Consider the following 15,062-nt stretch of genomic DNA (forward strand, 5'->3'; position numbering starts at 1 on the left):
AGAAAGTCTTCAACAAAACGGGCATACTGACACTGTGAAAGGGCCCATATCCAGAAGAAGGGAGGTCTAGGCCCTACCAGTTGCAGTTCACAGCCAGTGCTGGCGTCAGTAGTGGTCTCAGAAAGCATTCCTGGTTAAAGCTATACACCACAAAAGGCAGGCGCAAGTACACTGCCACAGGACAAATGGACGCCACACAAGCAGGAGCGCCTGGTATTAATGCCAGCTGGGAAAGATGAGAACGGGAGATCCAAATATGACTGGGCTTCGAAGGAGGCCATCTACTATCCAACGGAGAACGTTCTCCACAGTCATGGCAAAAAGCCTTTCTCCTAACACAAATGCAAACCCTTTCTGTCAGTAACTCTTTGGTCATGACAGTGTAAAGCTTTTGTTCCTGCAAAATTGATGTAAAACAGATACACTGTTTATAATTTACTTACAGTGGACTTTGGATATGGCTGCTTCAAACATTTGCTTTTTACAGCCATTAGCTTCAGACTTCATCAATCACATTTCGTCTCAGTTCTGTTGAATATTTCTTTCTGACACTAATGCTGTTTGGGTATATCCTTCTGCCTCTAGTCGACTGCACATCAAGGATAATTATCTTACATTAAAAAAAAGTTCCTTGTTAGTCCGCCCCACTCGTCTCACTCCTTCCTTCTGCTTTCTCCTTTCTGTTGTTCCTTCCGTTCACCCCTCTCACAGACTTCTCAACAGCCTCTGAAAAGAAATCTGGTCTATAATGAAGGCTCTATTGCCTTCATTACAGTCCTGTTGTTCTTTCTGTTTGAGATGAAGGCCGGTTAGCAATGAAGCCTTTATTGTCCTTCCATTCTTCCAGTGTCATAAAAACGAAAGGAGGACTATAATGACGGCTCCATTGCCAACAGACCTTCATTTCACACTGAAATAAGAACGGGGCAGTTAAGAGGGCAAAGGAGCCTTCAACATAGTCAAGTTTTCATTTCTTAGATTAGTGTGGGTTTAATGTACTAACACTGTTTCACCATGCATTCGCACATTACACCCAGACCTACTGGCTTTGAAAATGCTTGTTTTAGTTTAGTCAAAGTACAAAAGGCCATCCATCAACCTTTTGGGAAAAAACATTAATATCTTTTAGGGGGGTACATTTTGGGCAGTTTGTTCTTCAGGCAATGAAGATCTGGAAAGATGCCCTTTCTCCTATGCCTTTCTCACAAATTGTGGTAAATATTTCATTACCGGTACTATTTTTTATGCGGTAAAGTCTAGTAAGAATAACTCAGTAAATATAAGAGGCAGAATCCGTGGTATTAGAGGTTCTAAAAGGCTTTATTCCTCTACAAAGGAAATACAATTCGAACTGCAGGCTTCACATTCCATCACCATGAGGGTTCAGGAAGGAAGGCAATACATTATTGACAGGTAATCACTTTTATAAGAAATGCATTATAGTGTAACAGATGCAGGAGGCGTAACAGTTGATAAGAGAGATAAAATATGCATACGTAACCAAAAAGGCGGACATATAGGCGTAACTTAGAAAACGTCATTATACATGATGTCACAAGTGGGTGGATCCATAAGAGAATCCTGTAATGTCAGCAGAAATATTTGGCAGAGATGCGTGCACAGCCGCATGACGTGTGATTGACGTGCAACTAGAGAGTGAAGGGGACTTGACATTTAGCTCTACATGTGGAGACAGAAGTCTGAGGGGTCATGTCAACCTAATCCCAAATCATATCTAATATCTTATGTTTAAAGAACTGTATTATCCAAAAGGAAAGGTCTCTCGGACGGAATCTATTCTATACTGACTGTTAGTGCGTGTACGAGCGTCTAAGTGTCTACATGAGATGCGAGGGGGCAGGAATCTTCCATGGTAACAGGGGCTATGAATTACTTGCATGAGGATAGTGAGGCCTGGCCCCTTGCACGGTAGCTGGAGGAATGTTTACCTAAACTACTAGACAGGAATGCATCGGATGAGGAGCGGAGCAGATAATCTTGAAGGTGAAATACAGTTTTTGGCAGGCAACAGGCTGGATCAGGCACCGTTAGCCGCGCAGAGAGTAGGACAAAGTTCATGGATACAGATGCAGGCTCGGACTGGAACTTTCAGGGGCAGAAGGCAGGGAAAGGCTTGATGACAGAATTCAGGGCCTACTCGCCTGAATCTGTGAAATGTGGAAAGTGAACCTCATAAAGTCGGTGGCCTTTCATACCTAGGAATGGCAGATCTGACCCATTCATGGTGGATCTGATAGAGGACATGTTGACGGTGGACGCACATGTATTTGCGTCTTCAAAACTGGAACTGGAGGGAACATACATGTACTTATAGCATGCACATGGAGCCGTTGGGGTCTACGATAGGGGACATAACTGATCACAAAATTCATGTTTCCTCAAAATAATGAAAAGAATGCCACAGGGGCAAGGGGAACAAGGGGTAAAAAGGAACCTGTAAGGCCACTTTGGAAGTGTGTGCAATAACATTACAGTGATTAAAGGGGAGATAAACATTCAAAGTATTACAAGATATTGCCTGGAAAATAAATAAAATACGGTTGATCTTGCAGCTGGAAAAACCCAAAAACATCTCTGCCAACATTGAGTGACAAAATATAGTCCTTACGGAATTTCATGTCCAAAATATCAACAACCATAATATCATGAAGGTAAGCATCTACAGGGAAGTACAGATTTATTATACTTAACACCACTTGTATGTACCCTTAAGGTATACATTGTCAAGGTACATACATGCGGATTTAAGTAATCAATACTTACCAACCTATACTTACCTTTATAAGGTATATTTTTACTACAATTTTCTGGCAGGACAACATTTGAACAACAGGTAGTCCCACAGATGGACTTGAGTTTGGGGCAGACATTCTGTCACAGAATGTCCACAACTTATTTTCACTTAGTTCAACATTTTCATTTATTGCTTAAAAATTCAATGCAATGTTCCATATTGTTTTAAATTACAAGCTGGTGCAGACTGAAATTGCGCATTCAATGTATTCTCATTGCAAAAGTAATTAATTGTTTCATCGTTTTCCATTCTATGGAAAACTTATGGGGAATGAAGCTTTCACAAAAAGGTCACGACACTCCAAGAAGTAAGCCTGGAAACCTGCACCTGGGACAGCTTTCGCACTGTACTTCAGGGAACGCTTGAGAATTCAAAAAATTGAAATGTGCATCTAGGTGGAAGCGAAAATCATCACTTGTACATTTGCTTTTTATGTGACTAGGGCACTGTATCTCTAAAAACGTTTCCCTTTTTCAGAATATTAAGAATGATGTTATGATCAACCATACTATAGTGTGAAGATGGATCCCATATGTCTAATAGCCAAGAATGGCCTTTGTCAAACATGCAGTAAGTGTCATCAACCATCCTGATGAGGTTGGCTTTGGTGCTATGACCACAAGTAAACTCAAATGCAAAACACTAATAATATGATCCTTCGAGGTGAGTTGCACAAGTTGCTTAGCGATGCATCTCTCAAGAATCATGTCGGTAGTTGTCTAACTCTTTGGGATATGAATTTATCTCTTAATAGGAGCTTATTGCAGCATCCTGGCAGGCAGTGCGCTAGGTAATGAGTAATAACAATGATGCCTCAATCCATCTACTGTAACCTGGCGCTGTACCACAGCATCTGGAATACTGTGTGACTGTCAAAGGTAGGTAATGAAGGCTAATGAAAGTGATTGTTTATCCAGGTGGTCTGTTAAATAAATATACACCTACAAGCATCAAGACAACTGGAAACCCCATCAGACCTCTGCCTATAATTTGCTTTTTTTGCTGGCTGCACACTGCTTTTTACTATCTTGTGGACCACACGTTTTAATGCCATAGGCATGAGTTCACTCAGCTATTGAGATAATTAAGCAAAGATTGATAAAAGCCTACTATAGTTGGACTAAGCAGAAAGTACTACAATTCAAACAGTGGGATAATTGAGTCACAAAACACACAAAAGGTGACGGGAGGAATGCTTGCAATTTGTCTAACCACTGGTGATCGCTTGGTGTAGCATCCAAGCCCATCGTTCTTTTACTCACCATGCCACCTCAGTTCAGGCCCAGCCATATGCAAATCAGTCTTGACCCTTCTCCTTATGGGAACAGTCCAGCCTGAACTGCCAGGCCAAGTCCTCCCTGAACTGGAAACAAGCATCCTGGGACCGGTTTCAGGGTATTACCCCTCATCAGCCAGGCTAGCTTGAGTCACAACATCTGGGCCTCAGGGACAATGCAAGAGTGCTTTAGCAAGGAGCTGATCGAGGTGCAGGACCCAGTGAAGTGATGACAGTAAACTCATAAACAGAAGTAAACACTCAGACCTGGAAGTTACTTACTCCCGAACTTATGTCATAAACATGTCAGGAAATAATACAGTAATAAAGGTATAAGGAAGTGAACGCTTAAGGTGGATGTGGAGCACAGGAAGTAAAAGGCCAACTAGACGTGTGCCCGGCATTTCCCAAAAAGTGAAACTAGTTAAACTGATTATTTCAGCTGTGATGTAGCGCTCTAAGATATGGAATACAAGAGTGTATGTTCATATTTCCTTGGAATTGCAAATGAATGCAAGTGGAATTTGCAAAAATAGAAAACAGACTTTGAAATAGGGCTCAAGACTTGCCATGGCAAGGAACAACAGTAATAGAACCAAAAGGTAATAAACCAATAGTAATAAACCAATTGTTTTCATTCTTCCAAAAACAAATAAGTGGTTGTCTAATTTATTGAGACCCAGCAGGTTGATTAGCCTTGCAGTGCCAAAATTATGTATTTGGGAAAACATCTGGGAATGAACTCCAGCAGATGTCTATGTCCCATTGATTGAATACACCTATTGGTTGGAGGGTTATCATATTGTTATGAATGACTTCTATAAGAAAGCTTCCATCGTGAACAACCTGACTGAAATGCGGTTATTCACTGCAGTGACTTAAAAACAGTGTGTAACTAAAGTGGTTATCCACTGCTGTGCGGCACCAGGGGTAGCACATGCTTCCCCTTTGTTCCGCCACCTCACCTGGGTTTCCAGAGACCTCAGTGTGGGGGCCTAATGGCTGTTGGCAGTCTCACCTGCTTCCTTCTCTTTTCCTGGCTCTCACAGACCAAAGAAAGGTGGGAGAATGTGGGTGGCAGAGTGCCTGTGCTAATCACCTTCACCCATTAATATCTATTACAAAACAATGGGGTGACCCAAAATAAACCCAAAGGACCTGGGTAACTCATGATACAGACAAAAAGTGGTCAGATCGGAGAAGAACAAGAGGAGAGCTGAATACATCAATATCTCAAAACAATGTATGTAGAACCCCTCCGAATCATTCACCATGAAGTCACACACCATAGACTGACCCTGTGAGCTTGAGACGATATGAACTGTTTATCACTATAAGATGGTCGCCATTTATTACTGTTGGTGTGACTCAGTTTTGGTCCGTTTTTAATGTTTACTAATGTTGTAAACCAATGAATTGTTTTGTTATTTAAATTGCTGCTTAGCGCTCAGTCTCGCTGACATTGAGAAAGGCGACTATGCCGAAACGTGTATGCCTAGTGCGAACTTTGTGGCAATAAATAGACAGTAAATTATGCTCCTGTGAGTGGTTGCATGTTATATATATATATATATATATATATATATATATATATATATATATATATATATATATATATATATATTACCTACTGGCGGTCGCCAGTAGGCAGTTATAGTTAGGACCACGTTTCCATAGGAAATCCGCAACATTCTATTTTGAATAACTTTGGCGCCGGTCGACGAATCCTCGCGAATTTTTCAAAATAGGTGGGGCGCTACGCTCCGCTCCTACCCTGAAAGTCTCGGGGGGGATTCGTCAAGCGGGGGCTGAGATAAAAGGGGGGTCCCAAAACGCATTTTTCCCATGCATTTTTCCATAGGACCTTTAGACACAGCTACAGCCCGAACGGCTGAACAGAATTACTAGAAATTTGGCAGAGAGGTAGTCCTCAGGTCAAGGAAGTGCCTTTTGTAGGTTTGGTGTAAATCTGTTCAGTAGATTCTGAGAAAATAGCCTTTAAATCAATATATATATCTGAGCCAGCTTACGGTGCGCTTACGGTACGCTTACCGTACGCGTACGGTGGCGTGCGCGAGCGCGATTCTGATTGGCTCTTAGATCTTAGTAAACATTCGAATCGGCCGAAACCAGGAAGCGGCGGCCGCCATTTTCTCTCTCGCACTGAGAGTGTGGATTAAAATACAAAGCACAAAAACATGTAAAGGGGCTGTTTGGACAGCTCCAAAACACCTAGCCATGTTGAGGGAGTCCCCAAAGATCCCCCAAGGCCAAAAACGGAATTTTTATTTTTTCGCTAATTTCGCCGATTATGCTTACCGTACGCGTACGGTAAAAAAATAATAAAAATAAAAAATTATCCACACTCTCCCCACCCCTTGTGCAAATGGTGCCCGAAGGGCACCTTTTGTGCATGGCTTATAACAGGTGCGAAAAATTAAAATATTACCTTTCAAAACGAAGTGCATCATATGTCCTCCATGTGCGCACGGTGCGCGAAGCGCATCGTGCGTACATGGCCCATCTAGCGTAACGTGGGCACGCGGTGCGCGTAGCGCACCGCGTGCCCACCGTGCGTGCACGGCACTAACTGCGTAAAGTGGGCGCGCACGCCACGAATGGCGTAAAGTAACTTAGCATTTAAAAAAACGTACAAATTCACTGAAAAAACCATAGGTTTCACACACGTTATAGTTAGGAATTAGCATTTAAAAAACCTTGCAAATTCACTGAAAAAACCATAGGTTTCACACATGTTATAGTTAGCGGAAATTTTACTGATAAAAAACCAATGAAATTCCCCCGTTATAGTTAGTGCAGGCAACTATAACTCACGCAACCGCAATCTTCTGCTGATGACATATGTGTCTTTATGAAAAAAAAATATTTGTAATATATGTATAGCTAAAAATTTATGGAAGAAGACATGGGCAAATAAGTGTCTAAATACAGTATTAGCATCAGCAGAGGATTGCGGTCGCGTGAGTTATAGTTGCCTGCACTAACTATAACGGGGGAATTTCATTGGTTTTTTATCAGTAAAATTTCCGCTAACTATAACATGTGTGAAACCTATGGTTTTTTCAGTGAATATATATATATATATTCACTGAAAAAACCATAGGTTTCACACACGTTATAGTTAGGAATTAGCATTTAAAAAACCTTGCAAATTCAGTGAAAAAACCATAGGTTTCACACATGCTATAGTTAGCTGGAGATTTTACTCATAAAAAACCAATGAAATTCCCCCGTTATAGTTAGTGCAGGCAACTATAACTCACGCGACCGCAATCCTCTGCTGATGCTAATACTGTATTTAGACACTTATTTGCCCATGTCTTCTTCCATTAAATTTTAGCTATACATATATTACAAATATTTTTTTTTCATAAAGACACATATGTCATCAGCAGAGGATTGCGGTCGCGTGAGTTATAGTTGCCTGCACTAACTATAACGGGGGAATTTCATTGGTTTTTTATGAGTAAAATCTCCAGCTAACTATAGCATGTGTGAAACCTATGGTTTTTTCACTGAATTTGCAAGGTTTTTTAAATGCTAATTCCTAACTATAACGTGTGTGAAACCTATGGTTTTTTCAGTGAATTTGTACGGTTTTTTAAATGCTAAGTTACTTTACGCCGTTCGTGGCGTGCGCGCCCACTTAACGCAGTTCGTTCCGTGCGCGCACAGTGAGCACGCGGTGCGCTTCGCGCACCGCGCGCCCACTTTACGCAGTTAGTGCTACGCGCACCGCGTGCCCACGTTACGCTGGATGGGCCATGTACGCATGATGCGCTCCGCGCACCGTCCGCACATGGAGGACATATTATGCGCTTCTTTGTGAAAGGTAATATTTTAAATGTTCCTTTACATTATATGCTATGCACAAAAGGTGCCCTTCGGGCACCTTTTGCACACGGGGTGGGGAAAGTGTGGATCATTTTTTTTTTTTTAAATAATTTTTACCGTAATCGGCGTTTTTTCGAAAAAAAATAAAATTGAATTTTTTGCATTGGGGGTTCTTTTGGGACACCTTAACCAAGGCTAGGTGGTTAGGAGCTGTATAAACAGCCCCTTTACATGTTTTTTGCCTTTGTTTTTCCTCCCCCCCTCAGAGTGCGAGAGAGAAAATGGCGGCCGCCGCTTCCTGGTTTCGACCGATTCGAATGTTTACTAAGATCTAACAGCCAATCAGAATCGCGCTCGCGCACGGCACCGTACGCGTACGGTAAGCTTACCGTAAGCGCACGGTAAGCGCACCGTAAGCTGCCACAGATATATATATTGATTTAAATGCTATTTTCTCAGGATCTACTGAACAGATTTACACCAGACCTACAAAAGGCACTGCCTTGACCTGTAGACTACCTCTCTGCCAAATTTCAAGTAACTCTGTTCAGCCGTTCGGGCTGTAGCTGTGTCTAAAGGTCCTATGGAAAAATGCATGGGAAAAACGCGTTTTGGGACCCCCCTTTTTTCTCAGCCCCCGCTTGACGAATCCCCCCGAGACTTTCAGGGTAGGAGCGGAGCGTAGCGCCCCATTAGTTTTGAAAATTTCGCGAGGATTCGTCGACCGGCGCCAAAGTTATTCCAAATAGAATGTTGCGGATTTCCTATGGTAAGAGGGTCCTAACTATAACTACCTACTGGCGACCGCCAGTAGGTAATATATATATATATATATATATATATATATATATGATCCTGGCCTGTCACTGCTTCCAACGGGACTATCCAGGTACGGACACACCACAGGAAAGAAGATACGGCAGCTCCAATTCCTGGTTACAAGTGCAGTAATTTATTTTCAAGTGTAGAAACTCCAATATAGCTCAGGCATAATGCCTGCCACAACGCGTTTCGATCACTTTAACAGATATATATATATATATATATATACACACACATATATATACACACACACACACATATATATTTATATTACAAGATCCTGGCAGGTAACAACCTATTCTTCTTAAGGATTTCGGCATGAATTATTAGAGTGCATATCTGCAACCCCTCGGGTTTGTGAAAGGGGGTAATCAGCGCTGAAATCCATGCCAGCAAAAGTAATCTGTTGGATTTCAAGCAACAACAAAGATGTCTGTAATCTTTAACATGGTGCACTAACAACCCACTCTTAAATGGTTATTGGCCTTAACATACTTGTTCCATAGTAGGTAAATCAGGCTTACTTCCTTTTTTGTAACTTTTTATAATAAAAAGATCAGACCCATGGCATCTGAAATAAGTTTTCCCTCTGAGCCAATAAGGCCTATAGCTTTTATCATAACCTCATCACCATAACCAACTGAGGCCAAGTGTAGGGAGCATAAACATTCCCACAAGGATACCATCATGTATACCATAATAAGAGTATAAACATGTTCAAACTAACGATTGTCAAAACAATATTAAATCCCTCCTATGAGGGTCTAATTTAATTATCATACCATAAATCATCTATCCCTGCTGTTTCTTTAAGTTGGTCACCGACTCCAACACCCCTGCTCACCTAGGTAATCTGTGACATTCCATGTAACAAACTTCTTCTGCACTGCAGGTTTTAATAACTATCCACCCTGATATGCCTATATGCCTATGCTCAGACCTATGGCAAGGGTCATTGGCTTGTTACCTTAACCAGCTCAGTCCTGCTGTATTGAGGATAAGCTTTCCCACAATGCAAAAAGTGGAAAACATGCGCTCATTTTCAATGGAAGCACACAACTTCTACCCAATCTACTCAAGAAAAGCAACATATGGGTGGAGAATAAACCCCTCTCTCAGAAGTACTTCTGAAACTTTATTTCTGCTAATCAAATAAGATTTGGTGAAAGCTGACCTAAAAAACACCTTGTTGGCATAAAAAAAGTCCAACATAGGTTTCCAGCGTCCCAAAATGGATGCAAAAAATACTATTAATGAAGAGTGAAAAACACAGAAATTATGTTTACCACCAGGAAAAGGAACGCTATTTGGAAAAAGCAACAACATCTCACAAAATCTGTAGAATACAAAGCCACCTTTTCAAAAGAATAAACGACTATGGAGCTGCCTTACCTGAAGTCTGAAGGCACTCAGGCAAAGGCAAGCCAGCACAGGGAGCATTTGATGCATGACAGCCCCAGCCATGATGTCTTATGCACACAGGCCAGGCCCAACACTGAGACACAGAAGCTCCACGGTAAGCAGTGGGCAATATATCACCCGGGATCAGCGATGGCTGTCAGTGGGGTACTGGTAAGTGAACTGCAGGTCATCAGCTGGCAAAGTTACTCTATCATCAGCACAGGCTGTATATGTGGTAGGTTAGCTCCAGGGTTGGCAATGACATAGGGGACCCCTGGGACCAGCACGGATAGTTTGCGTTTATAACGATGGCCAAATAGTCTAAGTTAGAAGAAGAATTGCAGCAGTAAGAGAAACAGGCTAAAGTGATCAAACACCTTGGGTATGTTTTAGCAAAGGGGTAGTTCCAATGGAAGCAGAGGCCAATTCAGTTGTTTGTAGAGGCCGTTGCTGAGACAGCAATGCTCGGTCCGTGAGGTGGTAGAGGGCAACACCAGTGGTGGCAGTGAGTTATTGGTCAGCAAAGTCCAGTAATTCCACTGGTGGGATAAAACGGCTACTAATGGTAGCTGAAGACAGTCAAGTTCCCGTTAGTTGCTTTAAAATTGGCATGTGTTGGGTTCCAGAGAAAGGATGGATTCCAGTGAGACAGGTGCCTATCAAGTTCCTGTTAGTTGCTTTAAAATTGGCATGTGTTGGGTTCCAGAGAAAGGATGGATTCCAGTGAGACAGGTGCCTATCAAGTTCCTGTTAGTTGCTTTAAAATTGGCATGTGTTGGGTTCCAGAGAAAGGATGGATTCCAGTGAGACAGGTGCCTATCAAGTTCCTGTTAGTTGCTTTAAAATTGGCATGTGTTGGGTTCCAGAGAAAGGATGGATTCCAGTGAGACAGGTGCCTATCAAGTTCCTGTTAGTTGCTTTAAAATTGGCATGTGTTGGGTTCCAGAGAAAGGATGGATTCCAGTGAGACAGGTGCCTATCAAGTTCCTGTTAGTTGCTTTAAAATTGGCATGTGTTGGGTTCCAGAGAAAGGATGGATTCCAGTGAGACAGGTGCCTATCAAGTTCCTGTTAGTTGCTTTAAAATTGGCATGTGTTGGGTTCCAGAGAAAGGATGGATTCCAGTGAGACAGGTGCCTATCAAGTTCCTGTTAGTTGCTTTAAAATTGGCATGTGTTGGGTTCCAGAGAAAGGATGGATTCCAGTGAGACAGGTGCCTATCAAGTTCCTGTTAGTTGCTTTAAAATTGGCATGTGTTGGGTTCCAGCGAAAGGATGGATTCCAGTGAGTCAGGTGCCTATCCAGGGCCAGAGGTCCGTTCCAAGGGTCTGAATCTGCGAAAGTGGCGAGTCCAGTTACAAAGGGTGGGCTCTAGAGAGAGGGATGACGTACAGTGTTAAGCATGAAGTCCAGGAAAACGTGTGCCTTCCAAAAACATAAATGTTGATGCCTCAGTGATAGTGATGGATTCCAGAGACACCAGCATGTACCAGCATCAGGTGAGGGGTGTAGTTCCAGTAGTGGCTTCCTGTCGCATGGCAACATCTTTCCGAATCGGGATGGAGGTTACAGAATGTGGCCCTCTAGTTAAATCATCCTGAAATCCGACGGCACATCTTCGCTGCCGACTCAAGTTAACTCCGTGCAGAAGAGGAGAACAGGTAATGGGAAACTCTGGCTCTGTAACGAACTGACAGGTTAAGGGGCGGGACTAGGCGAATGTTTGCGGCAGCACTTCCTACAAAATCCTGCGATTGGTTAATAAAAAAAGGCACGCCCCCACAGAGACGCCCACCTGTGCAGTAATGGAACGCCCCTGAAGAGACTGCCTCTCTTCTCCGGAAATGACAGACCAGCCACGCGGGGTCCGGCAGCCCAGGCTACGCTTGCTAGGTGTTTGCTGCTGCGGTTCCACGACGGCTTGATTGACACGACGGCTGGATTGACCCCGGACATCCGGTTTGTGGGAACTAGGCGACGGTGCGCTCTCCAGTGGCGAAAGACGAGAGCTGCATGAAGGAACGACATATAACCACTTCAGTTAACAAGCATTTACAATGCAATAGGTCTCGCATTTGCGAGAGTTTGAGCTATTAGCATTGTAAAAGACAATGCCTTTTATTTATGTGTTGGTTTTTAAAACATAAATAAAGGCATTATCCTTTACAATGCAAATAGCTTAAACTCTCGAAAATGTGAGCCCTATTGCCTTGCAAATGCTTGTTTTGTACAGTGCAGAGTTCGAGTTAGGTCATTCCCCTCATTGTGCAGGCCACGTCCCGTAAGCAGGTTTGACCCAGTTCTTTTAGAGACCCCCAATCCCCAGTGTTTTTTCGTTCCACTTAAAGCCCTGCATACGAGGGCGGAGGTTAATATGAACTGGACTGTGTGCGCCAGTAGAATATGAAAGCTGTGATTTATAAAGTGTGGTGACGGCTAGAATTTAGAGAGGGGACAATGTTTAATTACACAAATCATGCCACGTGCCAGAATGTATCAAGCAGCGGCTGAGAAGGGGCAAATTGCAATTACTAAATGAGGGGATTAAAGCAAGGTTGCTGAGCTATTTCCTGCTCTCACCTGAACGCTTGTCAGCCTCTGCACCGTACCTCAACTTCTACCTCTGTTGATCTGCTTCCGGATCTTTCCAAATACAGCGGCCAGTGATGCTGGAACCCTCTCCTTGCATGCGCACCCCTTGAGCATTTCCTGGCGTGTCGGAAGTATCTGAAAGTGCGCCTGGGGTGTGGGAAGCGCAACACAATTTCTTCCTGTGCAGTGATCGAGGCTGCTATTTTGAGGCAGGAGTAATCGTTTTTCACAGGAACCTAAAATCGCTATATATTTCAGATCAAGTACATTTTTTAAGAGAAAATCATTGTAATTAAAAGGGATCCCCCCTATTATTAACACTACACATGGCCTTTGCTAATTAACCCCGTATCAAGTCCACCAGCCGCATAAACCAACAAACTGTTATCTCGTAAATCACCCCAGGAAGCAGCACATTTCATAGATTCTTAAGGCTTGGGCCTGGTGGGGGAAAGGATACTGCCTTTCTGTCTTTTGGTGGTTTCAGAAAGAAGGCAGGACTGCTTGCAGGTCAGAAGGTCAGGGACATCGGGTATGTTTATGGACTTACTTGGTAAGCGTCACGGCATCCCGAAAAACCATGCAACGCCTAGGATGGTGCTATGTGCAGGAAATTAGGGCAGCGGATCTACCCTGCAGGCTTTGAAGTGCAGACATGCACTCTCGTGCTTCCGTGTAATTCTGCTGAAGAAAACAGTTACTGTGGATTGTGAGTACCGGCACTTCAATGTTTCTATTTAAAGCGCTGACTGTTCCTGAGCTGAGAGAAAACAGGCAGAGGTGAGCAGTAGCCGGTGCTGGCTCTCGGATGTACTTTATGGTAGGCACAAGTTGGAGTGGCCTGTTGGCACAGAAAGAGCTGCCCGAGACCAGTTTGAGGTGCCTCTAATCACTGTGCAAAGAGAATCCATTGAAAGAAGCAATACAGGAGGTGGAGGGAGTGAGGAAACCGCAGGCTGCTGAAACAACATGGGGGGGGAGGGGGGCTGGGGGTACGGTGGGATAAAACCAAACGGACAGTAGAGGGCAGCACAAACCACGATGTAGAGACCAGATAATTACTCGAGGGAAACAGCTGGAAAAAGCAGGAAGTGGGATAAGGGAGGGGCTGGCAAATGGTGATCACTTTCGCAGCCGCTTTGATGTTCTCAGTGGCCGCGCGGCTCACTGAGAACATCAAAGCGGCCGCGAAAGTGATCAGCAGGCAGACAAATGGTGCGCGCACCCGGCGCACATGCACTGTAGTTGGCGGCCCGAAAAGCACTAGTTTGCACTTCCAAAACCTGCTTTCTATAGCTCTCGCCACAGCAGCGCTAAAGCGCTGGCTCAGGCGAGACCTAAAAAGGCGAAGTAGTTTCTTATCAGGCTTATGATGGGATATAGACAGCGCTCTAGATGGATATATGGGAGTGCAGGTACTCACTATTTATGGGTACATTTGTAAAACAATAAGTGCCAGGGCCCGCGTCAGGAAGACACGGTAGCTTGCACCAGCTTGCAAAATCCATTGCTCCTGCCAGTGCTGCCTATTACAATACTAACACAAATACTAACCATCACACTGCTACAAGTGTGACTGACAATTCATACTGTTCAAGGCTCCCAAAGCTATAAGAATGGCTTAGGTGGCGCATATTAGTGACCGTTAATGTATATGAAATTAATAAACAGGTGGTTTTTTTGCTCATACCCAAATTTGGCAGCCAAGACCACATAGAAACGTTTATCCTTTCTGACCACCGACCTGCTCATCGGCAACTTTGAGGCATTTCGTGTATCCGATCACCATTTATCAGAAAATTTGCCCCACATAACAAATGCTCGTCATCCATACGGCTTTGCATTGCGAATTCAACCTTGGATAATCTTCGTATAAACTAAAATATCAGAACTATACGTTGAACAGTAAATGCTCCCACTACATCAACATTTGTGGACTTTAGAAGGCATAGAATATTCAACCTTCACAATTTAGGTGGACTTATACCAGATAACAGGTTCTCTTTAATCGTCCGTAAACAACTTAATTTTTGATCCATTCATGAGGACTTTAAACCCCTAGTGGACCTATATAAAAAAAACAGGCCTTTTTGGAAACGTCCAAAAATTATCAAACCTTTGGTCTGCCTGTAAAGATTACACTCTCAGAGTTGTGGCTTTTCCTGACGAAGGCTTACTTTTCGCCGAAACATGCGTAGAAGACTATTATATGGCCACAGAAGTGCCCCCATTTGTGTATAATTGTTGCAATTTTAACAGAATTATTGTATTGAATGATGATATATTGTAGATTTGTACTTTA

At 43.1% G+C, this 15,062-nt stretch overlaps 1 protein-coding gene across 1 annotated transcript in view; it reads right to left on the bottom strand.

The window, feature by feature from the left end:
* The window catches only part of ERN2 (endoplasmic reticulum to nucleus signaling 2), a 211,140-nt gene extending 200,329 nt beyond the window's left edge, over positions 1-10,811 (bottom strand). Inside the window, exon 1 of the mRNA XM_085629488.1 lies at positions 10,161-10,811. Within this exon, the coding sequence (XP_085485614.1) occupies positions 10,161-10,232 (72 nt within the window). The 5' untranslated portion in view covers positions 10,233-10,811. The remainder of the gene's footprint in view (positions 1-10,160) is intronic.
* Between the last annotated feature and the right edge of the window lie 4,251 nt (positions 10,812-15,062).

Source organism: Triturus cristatus, chromosome 10, assembly GCF_964204655.1.
Source record: "Triturus cristatus chromosome 10, aTriCri1.1, whole genome shotgun sequence".
Lineage (NCBI taxonomy): Eukaryota > Metazoa > Chordata > Amphibia > Caudata > Salamandridae > Triturus > Triturus cristatus.